The sequence below is a fragment of the Lemur catta genome, chromosome 24 (assembly GCF_020740605.2).
Source record: "Lemur catta isolate mLemCat1 chromosome 24, mLemCat1.pri, whole genome shotgun sequence".
Classification (NCBI taxonomy): domain Eukaryota; kingdom Metazoa; phylum Chordata; class Mammalia; order Primates; family Lemuridae; genus Lemur; species Lemur catta.
Genome location: NC_059151.1, coordinates 8,445,785 through 8,469,583, shown reverse-complemented (window position 1 = coordinate 8,469,583; position 23,799 = coordinate 8,445,785). Strand labels below are relative to the sequence as shown.

The 23,799-nt window shown below is 34.0% G+C and overlaps 1 protein-coding gene across 2 annotated transcripts in view; it reads right to left on the bottom strand.

Annotated features, from left to right (window-relative positions):
• SMARCAD1 (SWI/SNF-related, matrix-associated actin-dependent regulator of chromatin, subfamily a, containing DEAD/H box 1) overlaps window positions 1-23,799 on the bottom strand; it is a 62,828-nt gene that overhangs the window by 2,365 nt on the left and 36,664 nt on the right. For both annotated transcript variants that reach the window (XM_045536715.1, XM_045536716.1), the window contains 14 exons: window positions 20,747-20,946; window positions 15,232-15,322; window positions 13,135-13,234; window positions 12,403-12,462; window positions 12,224-12,299; window positions 10,661-10,796; window positions 10,037-10,174; window positions 8,684-8,779; window positions 8,469-8,586; window positions 8,151-8,272; window positions 6,296-6,484; window positions 5,449-5,567; window positions 4,396-4,578; window positions 3,370-3,479 (listed from right to left, as the gene is read on the bottom strand). In XM_045536715.1, the coding sequence (XP_045392671.1) occupies window positions 3,370-3,479; window positions 4,396-4,578; window positions 5,449-5,567; window positions 6,296-6,484; window positions 8,151-8,272; window positions 8,469-8,586; window positions 8,684-8,779; window positions 10,037-10,174; window positions 10,661-10,796; window positions 12,224-12,299; window positions 12,403-12,462; window positions 13,135-13,234; window positions 15,232-15,322; window positions 20,747-20,946 (1,738 nt within the window). The remainder of the gene's footprint in view (window positions 1-3,369; window positions 3,480-4,395; window positions 4,579-5,448; window positions 5,568-6,295; window positions 6,485-8,150; window positions 8,273-8,468; window positions 8,587-8,683; window positions 8,780-10,036; window positions 10,175-10,660; window positions 10,797-12,223; window positions 12,300-12,402; window positions 12,463-13,134; window positions 13,235-15,231; window positions 15,323-20,746; window positions 20,947-23,799) is intronic.

The window sequence follows — 23,799 nt, the reverse complement described above, 5'->3', positions numbered from 1 at the left end:
AGACTTGAAAACAGCCCATGATACCCAAGTTGACACTTGTCCTAAATTAACTGACATTGCATCAGGAAGAATGCAGGGAGAGAAGGAAAGAAAGAAAAGGGTAAGGAAAAACTTAAACATATAACACAATAAAATACAGTGGTTTAAAAGATGCGCTGGTTTAAAAAACCGCTACAAAGGACAATTGAGAGAAATCTGGACATGAATAATACATGATAATATCTGGAAATCACTGTTAATTTTTTTAGATGCAATAATGGTACTGTAGCAACTTAGACAAATATGGTGTAATACTGAAAATAAGTTGCCAGGTTTATAACTGACTTTGTAATCTTTCAGTGGGAAAAAAAGGTAGATGAAGCAAATGCTACAAATGTCTCAACTGTTAAATCATTGTATTTTCATTCATACTATGCTTTCAACATTTCTGGATGAAAATTTCTGTAATAAAAAGGTTTAAGGGAGATAGGGAGATAGGGAAAAAAAAGCCAAACAAACCCAGAACACAATCTGTATTTTAAAGCAGTGGTTCTGATTTTAGCATGTATCAGAATCACCTGGAAGGCTTGTGAACTAAAGTTTATTGAGTCCCATCCCCAGAGTTTCTGACTGAGTAAGAATAGGACGGGAGTTTGGAATTTGCATTTCAAACTGGCAATTTCCCAGGTAATGCTGCTCTTGCTGTTGGTGAAGGGACTGTACTTTGAGAATCACTTAGGTAAGCTCTAGAAACACAAAAATCTGATAAGCATATCTGAGAGGAATGATGGTCTTTAATCTTCCATAGTTCCATGGATGAGGGAGCATACACATTGTTAACATAAAGCACATACACAATCACAGTGTTGTTTACCTTTTGTTTACAGAGGGAAACAACAATGTGAGAGACGGAAAGAAGGGCATACATGTACTCTCATCAGTTCAGCGTCGAAATTATTTAAATGAAACCAGAGGCACAGCTGAAGACAAACTTACTGCAGTTCAGAGACTAAATAAAAGACATCATTGTATCCTTAGCCTACCAAATAAAACACACACTAGGAAAAACTAATATATAAATAGCTTTAATAAGACGAAGGAAGAAAACTTCCTACAGAAGGGAAGCGTGGTGGTGGTGGTTCTTTACGACTAAACATTTCAAAGCTCACGGTCTGGGAGCAAAGCTGAAATACGTTGCTATTTTGATGGACACTGGAGGTAAAATCAACAGGCAAACTTTTACACTGACCAAATTTGTTTAAGTACAAATAAGTTACATAAATTATGACTAAAAATGATTGAACATACACATCACCTCTGCGCCCATCTGAAATGCCATTAAAATACCACGGAGGAGAAAAGTGGGGGGTGATTAAACTAAAGAGAAAGAACAGGAGAAAAAGACAACAGAGACAGCTATCAACACTTTTCAGAAGAAGTAGTACACGGAAGAATGGAAACTGACTTTAGCAAAATAGACAAAGCAAAACCTCAAGTGTGTGGAGGTGGGAAGTGCAAGGCTGTTTCATACCCAGATGCCACCTCCCCTACTCAAAGCTCAGGAAATGGGGGTGATGGGAAACACGAAACTAAGAGCACGTTGAAGGGATAAAACCCCTAAAGCTTGCCCAACAGAACCAACCATTTACCCCAGATGCACAAAACTGAAGATTTACTCTTTGGAAAATTGCAATCGGAGGAACTCTGGATTGGGATAGTAGAGAACGTGAGAGGCTGTACTGAAAACAGAGAAATTAACTGTTTGAGTGTGAGAACAAACATCCCTCGCCCACCTCTTCTGGGCTCTGAGAATACAGTCAGTTGGCTCATACCACCTCTCCCCACTATACATTCACTTCACAAGAGACTGGAAAGAGTCCCTCTGAGAAAATGAACCAGCCCACGAGAAAAGACCTCTAGTTAAAGACAGTTAGGAGCCCCACAATCAAAAGCTGAGTCCCTGAATAACTAACTATCATGGTTATATTTACAAACTTATTGTTAGGATAAAATCCATATACCTGGATACTGACTAGCATTGCCAAAAGAGAATTTAATTGCTTTATTAAATTCTAAAAGCTGCCCTAAAAAAAAAATCAGGGAAAAAAAAATTGACCAAGTAGAATGTGCCTTAATGCATTTGGCACTGTTGCATTTGCTAGATACCGGAAACTAGCAAGTTGCCACGTCCACACACGCCTAGTAATTCCTGTTAATTATTTAAGTTATGATCATCCTAATTATCCTCACCCTTCCAGGCCTAACTCAATTGCTTTCTTATTCCAACTTTCTCTAATGCCCGACTTCCCAAGATCCCACAGCACCCTGAAATAAATGCTATGTAAGACAAGTATTAACTTGATCATACACATCTCTATCTCTTTAAAGACATATGAAAATGTATTGATCTCTCTAGAGTACAGAGGGCCTAACAAAATACTGGGACACTGTAAATATTCAACAGAAGTTTGTTGAACTAAAATAAATCATTATCAATATTAGGAATATCCTTATTTATTAGAATAATAAAAACTATTTCCAATTAAATTTAACATTGAATAAGAAAAGCAAGATGCGGAAGAGTACATGCTAACTTGTGTAAAAAGGGAGAGAGAATACATATACATATTTCTACATGCACAAAATAACTGGTAACACATTTGAAAAAACCAAAGGCTAACATGCATCACCACAGGGAAGCTGGGTGATGGGGCAGGAATGAGGCTTTTGTTTGTCCTTTCACCTCTTCTGAGTTTTGAACTATATGAATATATAATCTTTTCAAAAATATAGACATAAATAAAATTTTTAAACTTATGAACCTTTAAAAATTATTCTTTTTAACAGGGCGGGGTGGGTTTGAGTTATTTATTTGAGGGTTCTAAGGTCCAGCTGCTTCAATCTGAAAAGTTGAAATTTAATAGTTTCAAATTTCCCCCAAAAGTACATTTATTGCACCATAATATAATAAATATTTACTAGTCAAAATGAAATTAATGTAAATGTTAGGCTTCTTAATAAAAGTCAATTATGCCCTAAAATATAGTATGCCAAGTATTTTAAACCTTTGGGTTCATAAATATTACTTACATAATAAGCAAATCATAAAACTGTAGGTAAAATAATAGATACAAATTTAATTTATTTGGGGGGTGTTCTTATCAGAAATAAGATAAGGTATGAAAAAGACAGAATTTTCCAAAATCAAGAGGTTTATATTAATTCTGGCAAAATGGATCTTGTTTTGAAATAAGTATACTTACCTCCTACATCATCCCTAAACTATGTGCTGGTTAAGGACTTAGGCCATCTTTGTTACTCCCTTGCAACAGCTAATTTGATGCCTGATCATATAAATAAATCTTCAAGTTTCTGCTCACAACAGCTTACCTTCATCAACTGTGGTCATATCTTGTTCTAGTTTCAATTTCTGTTGGTTAATTTTTAGCATGGATTCTTCAATAGTCCCTTGGCTTATTAATTTTATAACTAGCACTTCTCTAAAAAAACACAAGATATGTCCATTGGTTACTAAATATAGTTATTTGGATACATGTAAACCATATTTAAGAGTTCAAAAAGAATAACTTGAAAGTGACAAGTATATCCTTAAATTTAAATTCTTCTTTTATTCAAACTACTTGAGATTGACATTTTTTGAGCTTTTAGACAACCTTTCCTATTGATCTGAGAGAGATTTGTACTTTAAAAACTGCTGATAAAACTATATTACAACAAACAGTTCTGTGTTCAGACAGAAATTACATTTTCAAATAAGGCATCATTTCTTTATCAGGTTTCAAGAAATAATTCTGAACAGTAAGGCAGTGTAGTAAAGTAAAAACTCTATAGTAGGCATGGATAAACATTTGGTCCATAAAAGAACATATCAATATCTTTTGGAAATATAATATACTTCACAAAGAAGACACTGTTTGCTGTTTACATACGAAAGTAGAATTGAATTGTAGTTACTTTCACCTCTTTACAGTCCTGTGACCAATGTCAACATTAACCTAAACCTAAAATAACCTACTACTCAATCTATTTCCTAAAGGGTAGATAACAGGATAGCAATAATATGTTCACTACCAAGTCTGTCTGGGTCTTAAACTGTCTAACAAGCAAGTCTTTTCAATTATTAATCTTTTCAGCAATGCAGATCCTTGATAATACTTCCTCTTCATGAACTACAGAACTATTTGGGGCGAGATCGGGTGGTTATTTTGTCTTAATTACTAAAAAATGGATAGGTTATGTAGTGGAGTTCATATTCCACACTGCTGGTATAAAACTCATTAGCTGCGATGCTTTGCTGACAAAATTAAAACTAAGCCAGGTCATCCAACACACTATATTCTATACAAATTCAACGTGCATTTAATTAAAAAATAAATTTCAACTAAAAACACTTACTTAGTCTGGCCTACTCTATGGCATCTGTCTTCTGCTTGTTTGTCATTATAAGGATTACAGTCAATATCATGAAGTATAACAACATTTGCTGAGGTCAGATTTATTCCTAATCCACCAGCTTTTGTTGATAATAAAAACACAAAGATATCCATATCGGTATTAAACTCATCAATTAGATGAATCCTGTAAGGTAAATATATTAGGTTAAATCTCACTAAAATGTATATAATGTAATCAAAACTGAAAATGATCACATCGCATGGAAAAGAAACCTGGAGATGTACCTGCATGCTTTTGCAAGGTATTGGTTACTTCTCCTACGGCTGAATCATTGAAGAGCCTTCTCAATTCATCGGCTTCTTTTCTATGCTATTGCTTCCCTTACTCTTACTTTAATTCAACCACTCATATTTGATTAACTCCAAAAGGACTATTTTGTCGTTTGTTTAATGACTTCCGGCTTATCTAAATTCTGTACATGGCTTTTCAATCTTTAACCTTCTCCTAAGTCTGTCAGCTGCTACTAGCAAATAGCTAATGAACCAAGGACTTCAAGATCAAACTGTATCAGTGCATTCCCTTTTACCATGACTTTTACCCTTATTCTAATGCAGGGAAGAAAAAAATCATTCTGGCTGATAAAAAAAAAAAAAATCAGTCAAAATATATAATCCAATTTGAAAACATTAGAAAAAGCGTTCTTTGTTTAAGATAATCTCTTCAACCTCTGGGAATTAGAAAAGAACTTCATTACCCTTAACATATGAAAAGTCTTAAGATTTTAAAATGATTAAAGATAAGGTGCTTTAGACTTTGAGTGATTTTTAAACAGGGAAAACCTTAAAAAGCATATAATTTTAATAGCTATTTCAAAATATATTTGTATGTAATTTGGACAGAAAATCTAAAAAGAAAATTTCTCTCATTTTAAGGTAATGATTTGAAGTAACCAAAGATTAAAAGCAACAAAATTGTATATGCTTTAGAAGTTTAAAATTCTAACAAATAATAAATAATGAGTGATTTTCTGAAACTAAAGTGAAACATACCTACCTTTCAGAAATCTGAGTTTTTCCATCTAATCTGAGGTACCTATGCTGATGATGTTTTAAGAGAACCTCTAAAATATCCAGCATCATGGTAAATTGGCTAAATAATACAACTCTGTCACCCTGTGAAAATACATACATGGATAAGAAACAGAAATATAAAGTGATTACACATAGTACTCAAAGTCTTGACAGGGCTAAACAATTAGGAGTGTTGCCCATATCATTTTGACAAGCTTGCAAAAAATTCCCTATGATACAAGTATCGATTGCTTCTTTAATAAAAATCAAGTAATGATACCTAAGATAAATTTCTTCTCGCTTATGTATGAATAAATTACCTTAACTTCTATTACTTCAGAGCTAAAATTTAACTCTTAGTTTTAGTTTTAAGAACAGTTAAATACTACTTCCTTTTCATAACAGAAAAATGTCAGCAAATGTGAATAGCGTATAAGTATTTACTAGATTGTGATCTTCCAAAATTAAGCTATTTTACACATAAAATGCAGTGTTACTTAAGTAACTATTTAACAAATAACATCTTCTAAAAATTTTGAAGCATTCATACAGATTGTCACCTACGAAATAATGACAATTAAGATTATTTTTTTTAAACATCAATACAGACATAGTCTATGAACTTCTATTGTTCTGAGGTTCCACAGAGAAAAAGAAGTAATCAGGAAAATGTATGTACAAACGTGTCAAGAAAATGCTAAAAACATTAGGTTCTAGAATGTAGAACAGACACAGGCTAAAACTTCAAGAAAGTCAAATCATGCAAGAATTGCCTTAAGGAATTTAACTAACTGGGAAAATGCAAGAGGAGTATCATTCTTTTTTAGTACCTTCTGTTTCAATTCCGACAAAATGCATCCTAAAGCTCGAAATTTTCCAGAATCTAAAATTAAATCCATGTCTAACTGGAAGTTATTAATGTGTCGATATTGTTTACAAAGTACATGTAGTTCAAAGTCTGTCATAACTTCCATATCTTCAAAGATCAGGTCAGGGTTAGCCTCACAATGTGTAGGTTCCTTAAAACAAAACACAATATACTTCAAAATAAAAAATTTTATAATATGATTAGAACATTTTAATAAAATTGTTCACATCTGATAAAATACTTAAATCATAGAACATTTTAGTGCAACAGACTTAGCAAAGGAAATTAATATTCATTTTTTAGGTACAACAAAAGGGGGAAAGTACTGATCGTTTTAGAGATGACATAATGAATATTTACAGATGAAATAACATCTAGAATTTGATTCAAAATAACCCTGAGGAGGGGTTTAGGGGGTACAGATGAAATAAGTGTAGTGTTATTACCAAATAATAACTAGAAAAGGGGTGAAGTAATGTTACATGGGCAGAGAGTTTGTTATAAAATTCTCTCTATATTTACATGTTTGAAATTCTTCCTAGTAAGTTTAAAATAATGCAAAAAATTTTTATTTGTTTTTTTTTTTTTTTTTGAGACAGAGTCTCACTTTGTTGCCTGGGCTAGAGTGAGTGCCGTGGCGTCAGCCTAGCTCACAGCAACCTCAAACTCCTGGGCTTAAGCGATCCTACTGCCTCAGCCTCCCGAGTAGCTGGGACTACAGGCATGCGCCACTATGCCCGGCTAATTTTTTGCTATATATATTTTTAGTTGTCCAGATAATTTATTTCTATTTTTAGTAGAGATGGGGTCTCACTCAGGCTGGTCTCGAACTCCTGACCTCGAGTGATCCACCCACCTCGGCCTCCCAGAGGGCTAGGATTACAGGCGTGAGCCACCACGCCCGGCTTGCAAAAAATTTTTAAAAAGAAAATGAGACCGGGCACAGTGGTCCATGCCTGTAATCTCAGCACTTTGAGAAGCCAAGGCAGGAGAATTGCTTGAGGCCAGGAGTTAGAGATGAAGTCTGAACAACACAGTGAAACCCTGTCTCTAAAAAAAAACAGAAAAATTAGCTGGGCATGGTGGTGTGTGCCTGTAGTCCCAGCTACTCAGAAAGGTGAGGAGGGAGGATGGCTTGAGCCCCAGAGTTTGAGGTTGCTGTGAGCTATGACGATGCCTCTGCACTCTAGCCTGGGGACAGAGCAAGACCCTGACTAAAAAAATAAAAGAAAACAGGTTGCTTTCAACACAAGATCAGTAAGGATGAATAAGATGCTAAGGGAGAATAAGGCAAAAATAAACAATAATGGCTAAAACTATAAAGAACAAATAAAACGAAGAAAATAAATGGGAAAAATGATTCACTAAACAGAACACAAAATCTGAGGGATTTTTTTATTAAAAAGAATAAGGAGAGCATTATGGAAGTCTAGATCAGGAGGAATTGGCAAACTTTTCCTGTAAGGGGCCAGACAGTAAATATTTTAGGCTTTGTAGGTAAGATGATCCCTGTTATAACTACTCAACTCTGCCCCTGTAGTGAGAAAGTAGTAGTTAGAGATAACACAAATGGGCATGACTGTAAAACTTTATAAAAACAGTCACTGCACGAAGGCCATCGTTTGCTGACCCCTGATCTAGATTATCAATCAGTCCTTGGCTCTTCTGTCCCTCAGGTGAGCTTGAACTTGGTCTTATATGTTGTTAAAGGATTAACATGCCCATTGGGTTCAGTGGTCTGACTTTTTGCCCAACAAATTAACCTCCTGTTTAATGGTGTTATAAAGCTCAGTGTTAGTATAATATGAAATCCTTACCTTTAGCATAAGCTGAGACATTTCCTTGAGTTTTTCGGCTGTGTAATATTGGCGATGTAATAAAGGATGATTGGCCATTTTTCTCAGCTGCATCATGACATTACACATTTCTGTGTTTTTTTCTGTGATCCAAAGAGTACACATTAAAAAAAAAAATCAAGCTGATAGCTGTTTGTTGAAATATATAAGTTTTAAAATTATTTCTTCAAATCCCAACTCATTTTTTACAAATGAACAAATCCCATTATATGACTAAACAAAATGCAGCCCCAGGTACAAGGTTATTTTTCACATAAAATTGTGAAAATCAGATTATACCCATGTTATTGATAGATTTTTTCAATCTGTTGAAAAGACCCAAATAGAGTTGCTCCTGCTTCTCTGACATTGTACACAACTCAATTCTATCTTTCTTGGGGGGTAGCTGCTTGAGCACCTGAGAAAGGAAAACAGTTTAAGATGATCCTTCTAGTAAAGAAGAAAACAGAATTTTTAGAAATCATCATAACCAAAAATATGCAGATAAGAGTTACCTCTTCTTTTACTCTTCTGAGAATAAATGGCTTTATAATTTGTTTTGCATGTGCTATTCTCTCTTTTTCGTATATACTTTGCTCATCTGCTGATTTCTATACAAAATAAAAACGTTTTCTTTTAGGTTATTATTCATTTAAATTATCACAGTAACAGCATTATACAACATTAAAATAGCTCTCACTACAATCTGAGTTACCTTCCATAGAAACTCAATTCATTCTAGATGGAATTTCACATTTGAATTCTACACTGTCATCTACTTTTTGAAGCTCCGTATGTATTTCGAAGTATTATGATTTGTAATCATGTACTCTGCTAAGGCGATGAATTTATATTAGGTTGGTGTTCAGATGTCATCAACTGATAAGTCATTAACTGATTACCTAGATAAGGCCCATAAAATAAAAATGTGTGTAAAAGTGTGTAACATGGTGGGGTAGAGGGAGGATAGAAAATTCGTATTTCTTTGTGGGAAATGGCCCCAAAAGAAAGCTAGTGCAGGCTGATGCAAATCATGTGGTCTAAAAATGGAGGATACTGCCCAGTCAAAACTGAAAAAATGGAATTTTATTCTAAGATGTGAAACAGTCCTCCATATCTTATGAACTAAACCTAGAAAAGCAGTTCATAAAATCTGCAAGGCCATTTCAAAAACTGTATATTAAGGGGGAAAGAGTTCATTGGTAAATGTTAAAAGGCAGTTAATTTACAGTGGAAGAATATTGTAGAAAATTCCTGCAAAAGATGTGTGATTTGGGAGAGAGCCAGGAATCTATATAAACATTGCTAAAATGGAAAATTTGGGAGTTCTTGAAGACTATACCTTACTTTTCCTAAGCAATAAAGGAGAAAATTAGCCCAACTTTTCTTCTAAAGAGGATTTATTTACTGTAGATTTCAGAAATTGTTACTTTTCTATCTATGGACTTTTATTTCAAAAGATATTTCCCAATATAGGCATTTTCTGGATATTCTAGCTTTATTCAGTTTTATAGTTTATCCATAAAGAAATGCTGCTAATTTACCTGCCCAATTTTGATAAAGATGCAATAATCAAACTTTGCCCACACATTACATATCTGAGTTTGCCATCAATTTAAAATTATCATTCTTCAGAAAATTAGGATATTAAAAGCCAAAACTTTTGGACATTGATTATGGAATTCACTAATTTTTTCCTACATTGTATTTTGGCTGATTTCAGAACTGATCCAAATCTAGGGATATCATCACCTACTAAAACTTATTTCATTGAGCATATGCACTATGAAAACAACAACAAAAAAGACGTAACAGAAAACTGGCCTAGATGAAACACAAAGTAACATAAAATATGCATTTATGTTTACCGTTTTAGAAGAAAACATTCTCCGTATTTCACTGGTGCTGCTACTGAACATGTGTGGCATGACAAAATTCAACAGCGACATAAGCTCTAACAGATTATTCTGTACGGGCGTGCCTGTGAGCAGCAAACGGTTATTTGCCTGTAAATAAAGGTTAAATTTAGATTAGTTTTTTTTTAAGCTACTCCCTTCTTGTCCACCCTCTCCAGTGAGGAGTAAAGGAGGGGAAGGGAAATAAATTAAAACCATTATTAATAATTCAAGATTCTATGATGAAAGATTAGCAGTTGAGATAACTGGGGTCTGCTATTATCATATATTGAACTTAAGGTAGAGTGTGAAAACTACTGGTCTTATTTTGTAACTAGGTAACTTGTGTCCTCATCACTTTTTATGAGGTTACCAAAGAAGATAAAACTGTACTTGATATTTATAAAGTTTATCACATAGAACAGGTACAACAAAACCCACAATATGTGACAGAGGTCACATGGCCAGCAAAGCATGAAATATTTACTATCTGGCCATTTACAGAAAAAGCTTTCTGATACCTGATATAGAATACTGAATAAATTAAATTACATAAAATTTTATCATCATTTGGAACCATGTATGGAAGACTCTTACATTAATTGTCATAAGATGCTGGTAGCGGATGGAGCCCATATTCTTCAGCATGTGGCCCTCATCAAAAATCGCGTAATTTAGTTTCAGCCGTCGAAACAGACTACGGTCATCAGAACTGCTGATCGCACAGTTATACCTGTCACCAAAAGAAAAAAAAATTTCTGAGGTTATACCTTTAAGAGCTTGGGAGCCAGTGAAATTTAATGCTTTATAAAATTATTTTTATTTATACGTTTCTAACAGCCAGTTCCTAAAGGACAGCACTAGACGCAGTTGGTACTCCAATAAATAACGACGTATTTGTATCTAATAAATACTGATGTACCTGTAACCAAATTACAAAAGCTGCAATATGTAATTTTAAAAAATTTAAATGTTATAATTAGACAACTTCTACCTACCTGAGAAGAGGCCAGTTTGGGCATAATTTATAAGTAATCTGCCCTTACTATAAGCGTTGCTCCATGAATTGTTATTTTTAAGAAGCAGAAAAAAGAACATGAAGCTATAACATGCTTCTCTTTAAAACATATTTTATTAAACTGGTAGAGGAGATCCAAGTAGATCCAAGAAATAATAGTTAATAGCTATCAGTTCAAGACTACATATGGAGTCCATTTGACTAAGAAAAGATTAAATTTTAGGCTGGGCGCGGTGGCTCGTGCCTGTAATCCTAGCACCCTGGGAGGCCAAGGTGGGAGGACTGCTTGAGCTCAGGAGTTCAAGATCAGCCTGAGCAACAGTGAGACTCCGTCTCTACTAAAAATAGAAAAATTAGATGGGCATCATGGGGTGCGCCTGTAGTCCCAGCTACTCAGGAGACTGAGGCAGGAGTGTTGCTTGAGCCCAGGAGTTTGAGATTGCAGTGAGTTGTGATGATGCCACTGCACTCCACCCGGGGCGACAGGGTGAGACTCAAAAAAAAAAAAAAAAAGAAAGAAAAAAAGAAAAAAGAAGAAAGATTAAATTTTAAATGAATTATTTTTAGTACTGACTCCTACAAAAGGAGCCAGTAGTGAGAGGTAATATCCAACAGTTAATACAGAGCTTTAAATAACTTATATAACAAATGCAACACAAGAACATTAAGTTCTCTGCCAGATATTTATGCCAGTTACTACCAAGTGGTGGTCAATTTATTCAAAGTTAAAATTTTCATCCTTACTTCTGTCCTAACTCAGATATTTTCATTGGAAGAGTGAGATTTCAGTGTATTTATTATTAATACTGACTTGCAAGTTAAAAGTATAAATCATTTTGGTGGGATATCTCAAAGTTTACATTAAGTTTAACTGAGAATCTTATTATAAGCTTATGCTTTCAATTAAGTGAACGAAACCTTTTTATACCCACTGTTAGTGAGCTGATATACACGCAAAAACCTCCTATATTGGCATTACACACCAAACTAAAAAATACCTGAATGCTCAACCTAAGTCATTCCATTACTTTTGCTGCACTTTTGTGTAGCATAAACTTTCCTACATATTACTACTCCAAAATACTTTTTTAAAAATTTGGCGGCTACATGAATCCCCCCTGGCCAAATTTCTCAATACTTACGTGGTCACAATTACATTGTAATCTTCATATCTACTATGAATGTTAAATCTAATTTGTTTACGTTCTTCTTGAGAACCTAGAATTTAAAAACAATACATATATTGATTATTTATTGTGTTTTACTATATTTTAATTTTGAAGAAATTCCCAAAGTTAAAAGCAGAATTGCACATTCTTACCATAGTAACAAAGCACCTTTAATGTGGGGCACCAGAGATTAACCTCCCTTAACCAGTTATCTAGGAAACAAAAGAGATGTTACTTGCATCTGCTACATTTGTGCAGTTAATGATAAAGTTTGACAAGTTATGCTTAGAAATTTTTATAAAATATAAATAACACAATTTTGTTTTTATCACAGACCCTTCACAATATTACTCTTTATTATTAAAATGATCTTGAAGTTTTGACGAGGCTTCAAAATGAAGGGCAGAGGACCAATTACTATATTTACAGGTGATTATTAACTTCCAATTTTAAATGGAAGAAAAGGTTTTCTTTGTTACATTTATATGGACAAATATCTTCTTACTCTAACTTTCAGATCCAGTAAATTGAGAAAGAATGGAACAGTAATTTGAGTAGGAATTACTATTTTGATTCAATAAATATCCAATTATAAATTTAAAAGTGCCAAAATAAATGATCTTATCAAATGGTCCTTGATCCATAATGCTTTAAAAAATGAATAACTGCCTTATATTTTAGTTATTTTCTTTTAAAAGACTGACAATACAAACACACATATATACACGATGGAGAAAAGTATAAGGAGACCATGAAAAATTAATCTTCATCTCCACAAACTAAGAAACCACAACCGACCCCCTCCCCCAACATTCCTACACACACTCCCTGCTACCTATATAAACACTATAAAGTCAAATACAGTTGGCCCCAGTATTACAAACCTATAGTTGAGGCTGGAACAACGATCAAATGAGGACCATTATTACCCTCCTGATAGAGATATGCCAGAAATGCAATGGCTTGTATAGTTTTTCCTAGGCCCTAAAATTAAAAGTTTAAAAGATAATACATGAAATTTAAAAATAAACAAAGAACAAATAAGTATTTGACAGTACAAAAGGAAAAGGAACATTTTTGTGCTGTATTCATTTTTGATTTTCCATAATGCAACTCTAAGAGAATTTCTACTATGTTCTTCTCAAATTGATCATCATTTCCAAGTGCTGCTATAACTTAAATTAGCAAGATGCACAGATCTTAATTGCTAATTCATACATAACACATATTAACGTGGAAGATTTTCTGTATTGCATAGAAAGGATATAATTTTGGTTACTAGTTATATATGGCAAATATTTAATACACACTGGACGGAATGAGGATACAAGGAGAAAATGGTTGTCTGCAAGCCAAAGACAGAGGCCTCAGGAGTAATCCAACCTGATAATACCTCGATCTTGGCCTTTCAGCCTCTGGAATTGGGAAAAATAAATTTCTGCTGCTTAAGCCGCTCGGTCTGTGCTGTTTTAGCACGGCAACCCTCGCTGACTAAGCCTCCAACGTAAAACACTGTGCTCTACAGGCTACAAAAAGAATTTTCCATAGTACCCACCTCATTTGATGCCAACTACAATCTTAAGATATAGAAATTATCTACACTATTAGTCCTGAGAGATTAGGTCACCTGGCAAGGATCAGACAGTGCATGAAAGGCAAAGCTGGACTCTGATTTTCAAGCTACAGTTCCACAACTGTAATGCCGTAACTGCAATGCTATGTATTATTCTACATGTACTTTCTGTATTTTGAAATCCTATATATATTATTCACTTTTTCATTAAATAGCATATTTGTTTTAATGACAGTATGAAATATGTCTGGGAATATGTCTTGCAGTACGGAAGATTACTTTCCTAGTAGCTAACTAGTGAATAAGCATCCTATCTTTGTTAATTTTTATTTTGGGAATGCAATACAAAGTGTAGTACCTATATATTCGATAAACATTTTCTCTACTCAACACGACTCATTCTGAATATACACTTTCAAAAAGTACACACTTTTATCTTAATATAATGCATACTTTTAAAAAGTACAGCTAAAAGTAATATTAGATTAAAGGTCAAGTTGCTACATAACATCTGGAAAATTGGCTGTAATGAACTTCCTAAACTTGCTTTAAGCAAATATGATCTGAGAAAGAATAGTCTTGGAGAGATATCTAATAAAACTAAAATGGCTCAAATGATGTTGCTGAAATATATGTGTGGGTTTATTTATGAACCAGGACAGCTATTTAAGTAAATCAAAACTTAAGGACAAACGGTCTTTTGTAAGGGAATGTCTGATAGGGCGGAAAAAGGAGGAGAGTAGCGGGTACAGGGCTAATTAAGTCCTTTGCAGTAACAAGGTGATGAACAGCTGTTGACAGCTGGCTCCCAAACACACACACACACCTTTTTCCATGGGAGGCACAAGAGTTTCAGTTAGTAAGTGATGTTGGGTTAGGCACAGTTATCCTCTGTACCTCAATTATCACACCAAAAAAAAAATGAATAAATAAAAATAAATAAATAAAACTTAAAAGGCAGCTGTAGAAAAATTACATAGAGTAAAATCTCACTTAGTAATACATATACATGTATGTATATACACATGTACACATACAAACACCGCACACTTGCAGAAGAAAAATTATAGAAAGATGGACGAAAAACTAGAGCTTGGTTCTAACTGGTAGGATTTCGGTGACTTTGGTTTTTTTTCTTTGTATATTTTTATGTAATGTCTAATTTTTAACACATGAATTTATTAATTTGATAATCAGAAAAACAATAAATCTATTTTCATTTGGGAGAGGAGTGAGAAGGCTAAAACTAACAGGCTACCGAAAAACGAGAGGGATGGGAAAAATAGAAGATACTGAAGTGAGAGTAGTTAACTACAGTGGCAAGGAAAAATTTCACGTTTTAAATGACAGCAAAGATACCTATTAATGACACTTTGAATCGCAAATCCTAGAAATAGAGTACACTTACCATTTCATCTGCCAAAATGCCGTTAAGTCCATGTTTATGCACCAATGCCAGCCAATTCAAACCAACCTTCTGATATGGCTTGAGTGACAGACTGGTAAAGAGACAAATATTATAGATTTATATTTCTGTTAGTTTTCTGACATAAAGCTCAGGTTTACAAGGCATATAAAAACTGAAATGCCTAGGTTTAGCCTTACCTTTTAACTTACTGTTATGAGCTATGCTATCTACTTCAGAAAATGAACCCAAAACATAATTTTTTTTCCTTCTCAAACTTTATTCTGTATTTGTTGATTTATTTCTTGTGGCAATAAGAATCAAATATTTCCATATTTGTCATAAGGTAATGTTACCAAATTAACTCCATTTTTTGAATGTTAAGCTAATATTATTACTAGAGAATTAAACTGCACTGATTTGAGTTTTAGCACATTAAGGAACTTAAAGTATTAGGACAAAAAACAAACATAACTTGCTACTTTGGACAGGCTGGTTTAATAAACACTTTCTGTGCATGCCAATCACCCCTAATGTCAGTGGTATGTTTGCAGTGTGCATGGAGGTGTATATTTATGTGTGCACTATGTACAAATGTAAACTTGCTACACATCAATGCATATCAGTGAGTAGAAAATAGCATGCAAGTGTCAAAAATCTTATTTAATTTGGAAACACATAAACAGACTAATCCCTGGAAATGACTTGTTTGGAGGGTAATATGAGAAAGTTACAATGGATAAAAACAACAGTTTTTTCCTAAAAGTTCAAGTGGTTTAAAAACTAACAGCAGTTATCATTTACTGCACACCTATTATATATAGACAGAGATATTTTTCTAGTATCACCTCATTTAGTCCTTTAAACATCCCATAAAGTAGCTACTTTCATCATTTTAACAGATAAAAAAACTGAGGCTGAGTTTGTATAGCTGTAATTTGTCTGAGGATGCACAGCTACAAAATGTTATGGCTAAGATTTTAATTCAAGACCTCTACCTCATTGCAAAGTCTTCTCATACTCACTAGAATAGTGCATACCCCACATTAATGTGAAGAAGAGAAGAGAAGGCCATGCCTCCCATTCTCCAGCTTTTACCCTATCCCCTTAATTTCCTCAAACATCCTGTTTGCACAGGGAAGGAGTCTGGACATATAGCTATGGTATAAGAAATGGTGACAGGGTCAGACCCTGAAATTGAGACCATCAGAATGGGGTAAAGCAGGCGGGATTGAAGGATGTCCATGTTATATCAGAATCTAAACTTCAACTAGGGTATGCAATGAATAAAACATTTCTCGTTTAACACATATAGGTAGGAGAAAAATCAGCAGTATATCTAAGGTCTTTATAGTTCTTTTGCTGGATTTTTAAAAAGGTCTTTTGCCTTCTTAGTCAATATGTTTTTTATGATACTACAGTGATAATAAATAGAACATATAATCATAGATACTTTAATTATCAGATCCAAAAGTATTCTTTCTACTATAGTAGTGGTGAGAGTAAATGCTAACATTGGAATATTTAGCACATTCCAGACAATATGCTATAGGTTTTATAAGCACTATTATAATATTTCAATTATAAAGTTGATAATTATCCCCATTTTACAGATGAGAAGTTCACTGTGGCTCAGAGAAGTTAAGGAACTTGGCAGAGGTCACACAGCTAACCAAATCCATATCTGCAGTGGTATAATCAATATCCAATCCAGGTCTGACACAGAGCTCAGCCCTCAACCACTAAACAGCAAAAATGAAAAGTTCTCTCTCTGACTCCCCCTACCCTGCATGGTCAACAGAGTTCTCCTTATTTTTCTGAGTCCTTATTTTTAGTCGTCCTATACATGTAAGTTCACAATTCATGAGATGGTGAACTCAATAGGAAATTTAATAATAAAACTTAATAACGTAGGTATATTACATCAATTTAAATAAATCCAATGGCCCAGATGCCATCCCAACATACAACCTATCACAAATAGCCAAGAAATAAACAAAAATCACTAAACAACTTCATCACCAGCACATGTTTAGAAAACAGTCTATTTAACTGCCAAAATTCTCATTGTATATCAAATTTTAAATAGTGACGAGGAAAATTTAAAAATATCTACTACACAGAAATTTTCATTTAAATAAAATTGCTTAAGATGTTTTGATCAGGACATTAAGCGGCTTTATTACATTGAAATATTCGTTTTATATTAATATGCATGTGTGTATAAATATATATATTTGCTCCTCAGTTAGATCTGTCTAAATTATAAGTAGCTTTCTGCTGCTTAATACAAGTCCTGCCCATTACAGATCCTTTCTTCAGAATGTAAAGGATCAATGAAAACGCAGTTTTGATAAAGACTCTTTGTACCCAATTCCACCTATTTACTATGACAAATTTTTAAAACAGGGTACTTATATTCTTTTCTAGCAGGTTCTAATATTTAGATGCTATATAATTATACCTTTCCTTCTATTTGGAAACTCTACAGTTTCCTAAGAATTTTCATGACTGAATATGAACCCAAACCACCAATTTACTATTAAGAATGCAGGGATTTGCTTAGGTTTTCTGAATTAGTTAAGCATTCTCTTCTGGACAGAATACTAAAATATTTTCAGACTGAAGATTTTCTTACCTCCCACTAAGGCAAAAAAGAAAAAACGATTTAAAGATTTTCTGAGATCATGAAAGAAAATGAGGGAGCAGCTTATCTGGAAGTGACTTGTTTTGTTAGGAGAAACAAAATCCTTCCAGAGAGTTACAATGATTTCTTCACAGTGTGAAAACTAAATTGTGTTTAAATCTCCTGTCAGAGAAACCAGTTTCAAAATTATTTTCAAAAGTGAGAAAGGCCTGAAATAGAAACAACAGGGGTATTGAGAATGTGCCACATTTGAGCTTAAAATGCAGAAATACAGAGGTAGAAAGACTTGTTTGAAGCAGTACCTATAACAAAACAGGTTAGGGATGCTAAGTGACCACAAGTTTGAGTTCCAAAGTTGTGACATGACTGCTGAAAACACTACCACATTAGTTTGTACTAACAGAAGTATTCAAACTTAAAGCATTTACATCCTAGCGCTTGGAGTTAGTCAAAGCACACATGCAATATTAATTTGCATTCACATAACTGTGAAATGGTCACCTGGCCCCTGTTTAGAAACAGGATAGGAAACCACCCTGTCAGTTTCAGCATGAACAAGATCAGAAGAACCTTGGCAGATTTAGCCCAGAAAAGACAGGCTACACATGATTAAATCTACTGTATTTTGAGCATGTGAGAAATCTTTTCAGTTAAAACAGATTACAGCTGGTAAATTTTCAGATTAATTGCTAAAGCTTTAGAGATAGCTCTATCTATGGCTAAGAATAAAATAGGAGAAATACTGAGTTTATTTTTTTTCCTTCACTGTCTTACATTTTAACTTGAATTTGACATTTTGAATTTTGAATTTGAATTTTGACATTTTAAAATAAAGATTACGGATGTAATGGTTTAAGTACACATCAGAAATTTCATTTTTCCTTGCAAAGACTTTATTTTTAAAAAGGAGTTTTGGAATGTGTATTTCTAAAAGGCAAATTTTCCTTCTACAATCCACATCAATTTGCAATAGAAAACTAAACAGTTAACGTTAATTTTGTTTCAAAGTAAACTACTCTGTGGCAAAGTAAACTCCGATAGGGAGAACCTGTTCAGTTAAGAGAAAGATGCAAGCATGACAGGTTATGCATCAGGATAGTCTTAATATTGTCCTCTGGGCTAATAAATGCTTTCCCAAGGCAAGGCAACAACTTTAAATGTCTCCATACTAAGCAGCCACAATGCCTGGCCAGTACACCAAGTAAAAATTGCTTGCAAAAACCAAGACAACAAATTCCACCCCCTAAAAGTGCATTTAAACAAACTCTAAAGAGACTATCCACAGAGATTTTAGAAGTTGTACTCTAGACCCAAGGAGCACTTTAAAAAAAATTTGGTCACCTATTAAATATTTCATTAAAAATAAGCCTCACTCTGACGGAAAGGACAGTTGATTACCTGATCATACTATTTACAAGTAATATCTTTGTGAATGTGGGTTTGAGAGCAAATTTTTTAAGTGATGCAATAAAGCATTTGATTTTTTAAAAATCCAAATTATGATAAAGTAGACTCAACTGGGTAAGTCTTGCAGAATGAAGAACTCCCCACATCCAATGCTGGAGAACAAGAAGCAGCAGCTCCAACTACACTTTTAGGAGATGAATTTGCTGATATAGTTCTTTCTATGCAACACAGAAAAGAGCTTCTTTGTGGGAACTGCATCACGTTTCCCTACACCATCCCATAGCACCCTAGAAGGGCACAGAAAACATTGTAGCTTACTATCAAGGCCAGTAACCATATCTTGTTTTTTTTTTTCATACCTTGATTTTCAACTATTAACCAATGATCAGCAAATATGCTTTGATCATTAACTTAAAAAAATCAGAAATAAAATCACCAAGGTAATTAATTTTAATGAGATCCTACTGCTAATCTTATTAAAATACCTATCAGAAATATTCTGAACAGGTGTAACTCATTTTTAAGGCTGCATAACATCGCAAAGTATAGGATATGCCAGAATTCATTCCAATTATTCACTGATTTTAGGAACATGAATTGTTTCCATGTCTTTGCCACTGTAAATAATAACACAGTATTAACAATTTTATATATTTTTTTTAAAAAGGAAGTATTTTGAACAGTTCTGAGTCTCCAAACTACTTAAAAATCAACAAATAAACTTTTAAAGGAAGTTCAAAACTATTTCCTCCACTCCAATCCCCCAAACACCATGCAAAATGTGGGTGTTCACAATTACAAAAAGCCATTTTACTATGTACTGGCTGTTGGACAATTTTTAGTGTTTATTTTTTGCAAGGATCCTGACAAGGTATTTCACTGAAAGTAGCAGTTTTGGGAAATACGTATACTTATATAATCTACTTAATAAAAGTATCTGTCCTTTCCCTTTCTGATGTGTTTCTACCCCAAAAGGAGATTTTAAAAATCTGGGCTTTTCCATCACAGATACAGGATATCACTTCATTTTATTTACAATTAAAAAGAAAATGGGCTAAGACAGAAATTTTTACACTGATGAAATTAAACAGCTGGCATTTTTGGGAGCACCAAATTCGTATGTTGGGGGAGCTAAAACCACCTTTTCAGTTTCTGTGATTATATAAGAAATTATCTGTTGTCAAACAAGGAAGACACGGGTTATATAAGATCATGCATTTTCCCCCCTTTAATTTATAACGATATGAAAGAATAAGATACACTAGATTGTGGGTGTGGAGAGGGGAATCGATGAAAAACAATTCATACACCATTTATGTGCCATTATAGAAAACCTTGGGGATTCTCTTCTAACATTAGCTGCTGTATCACTTTCTGGGCACAATAGAGAAATAGAGAAATAAGTACAGAAATATTTTATATAACTGAGATAAAATAATGAGTAAGTGTGTTCAACAGTATTACCTTTGGTTTAGAATGGATGGTTGTTCTATGTTCCATCCACCTCCATTTCCAGTGAGCATGGTGACTTGTTTGGTCAGTTTATTTGAAATGTCTTCACATTTGTTCATAAGCCTTATAACTACATCCCTTTCTTGGATCAGTGTTTTACAGTTCCATATCAAATCTTCTGATAAGCCATTAGTTTTGGACATCTTTGTGAACTATGGCATGAAAAGAAAAATAATTAATAGTTCAGATCTAGTAAATAGAAAGACAAACTCAATTTCTTTCTTTGCAGGGAGGGGGGGTTCACTAATTTAAACTTTTTCTAATGAGCTTAAGCAAGTGCTAAGAGAACCTGATTCTTAATATCCACATTTGAATTCCCACGTGTTTTACTTTGATATCCTAATGTCATCTCAAACTCATTATGTAAAAATAAAATATATCTTTCCCCCAAAATGTGTAATCTCAAACTTGTTATTCTGACTCTGGCAGCTTTTCTCTTATAGCAGAAACATAAACAAGCACTTGTTACCATCTCCTATCAAGCTTTTTTCCTTCAAAATCTTAAATTCACCTTTCTCTATTACCAAAGAGTGCCAAGTGTAATAACTGCATACCTGATCTTTTGTTTCCATTCTATTATATATTAAGATTAATATTATTAAAACATATTTTCCCATATTTATCAAAGTGCAGCCCCTCAGAAGTTTTAAAGCTCCAATTATTCATCACTTGGTATTTGACTCCTATACTGAGACTGTTACTTGGAAAGATATTACATGAATCAAAAGTTAACTACAACCAATGCAATAATTGGATAAAAACTTTCTAACCAATTTCAGCGTAACATTTATATAAATGGTTTTGCATGAAAACTCACAGAATTTCTTTCAAAATGGATTTGTATTTATTTTTCAAAAGGAGATGCTGAATATTTCATATGTAAAAGCTACACCACAATCAGAATTTTTCTTACAGATAGCTGAAAAAATGTATCTTACATATTTTCAGTGAAAAAGATAAGAAAGCCCAAAAGCTATTTGAAAGTTTTTTGGGTAAAATAAAAAGAAACCCCATAATCCAGAACTGAATAAACTAAAATAAAACCATCTGTTAGGATAACACCACACAAGATTAAAGTCACCTTATTTAGCACATTCTTCCAAGTTACAACAACAATCACATTAACAACTCTAAATAATCCCTGTGTTCACAGTATTTCTAAATTCAGGGAGAACCTCTAGCAACAGAAATTCAGTACTTCCAGGAAACACTAAGATCATTTCATAAAAGTGCAGTTTATAACAATATACATTTGCCATATTTACCCTAGAATGCTATGGCAAGATAAAAAATATCCGATCTATTCCAAAGCCATGTTATTAACATACAGAAGGATTTTAAAACACCCCCAAACAAAAAACAACTTAGCACTTCAGAAAATAGCACTGTAAGTACTAAGTTATTCGCATGCCACTTTAGACTTTTTCACAGGGACAACACTGATAATTACCTCATTTTGTGTTTTTCAGGCAAAAAAAAAAAAGATCTATACATAAACAGAAGGACAGATAAGAATCAGTGCTTTAGGGAGGTTCTATGATAACTTTTAATTAAAATATTTTTATTTTTAAATAGAACCAAAAAATTATAGGCCAAAAAGCCAATCTCACGCCTACTGTGGTGTGTGAGTATATGGGAGAGAAACTAAGAAGATTAACCAGGAAATAAGAAACGAACATATACTGTGTGCTGTTCATGTGCTAGGAATTACTAGATGCCTTTTACTTAGGAATTCATTAAATCCTCATAGCAATTGCAATATTAGTCTGCTGATTCTAGATGAATAAACTAAGGTTCAATTTCCAAGGTCACAAAGCTGGATAAGTGAGAAAGTCCATGTTCTTTTCACTGTAATTTGTACCTACACAAAGGGATTCACCTGATTGTTAGGAAAGTGAGATCCTAAGGCCACAGTTTGTCAGCTGGTCTACAGTACAACCAGACCAAACTGGAGCAGGTGGTGACATTGCTGAAGAAATGTCCTCAAGATGATGAAACTGTTAGGATAACCAAGGTGTCTAAAATCTGAGGGGGGAAATTTAGGCAACTGGTGAAGAGTGGAAGTAATGATAAGTATATAAAGGCCAGTGGCTCATGCCAGTAATCCTAGCACTTTGGGAGGGGAGGCAGGAGGATCACTAGAGGCCCGCAGTTCATGAGACCAGCCTGGGCAGCAGAGCAAGATCTCACCTCAAAACAAAACAAAAAACATGAGCCGGGCATGGTGGTGGCTAGAGCCGGTAGCTCTAGCAATGGGAGGCTGAGGCAGGAGATCACTTGAGCCCAGGAGTTCAAGGTTACAGTGAGCTGTAATGGTGCCATGGCACTACAGCCCAGGGAAACTCTGTCTCTTTAAGAAAAAAAAAAAAAAAAAAAAAAGGTAATAGAAACCCAATACTTGTACAATATCTTCATTAAGTTGGGGAGATAGAGGAACGGGGGCGGGGGGCGGGGGGGCGGGGGGGGGGGCTTGGCACTTAAGGAAAGGTGTAAGAACACTCTACTGCCACCATGTTACTGTTTTCTGAACACAAACAAACATTTCATAATCATTTAGGTTACTTAACTTCACTAAAAAAGGATTTAAGAAATATATAAGTACCCTGTCAATGGAGGATCTGTTAGTAAATCTAAAGTTACAATCAGGATAGAAAATATGATCCTGTTTATACAGTATGAAATATACAAATGTATACATAAATAGATGATGCCCAAAACATCTTAAATGGTGGCTATCTTTGGTAGAATTTGGGGTAATCTTTACTTTCTTCTTTGTTCCTGCATGTACTGTTTCAATTTTAGACAAAACCAATCATTTGCAAAAAATGATAAAGCTATTTTTCAGGGGGAAGAAAAGTTAAAAATGTAATTGGTATTTGCTGGATAATTACATGGGAAAACCATCCATGTGGTCCTGATCAATATCTTTTCATTAAAAACTCAAGTATAGCTCTATAGACTTTTTTCTTTCAAAAACAGAGTCAGCAACTGAAGTACCCCTCTCT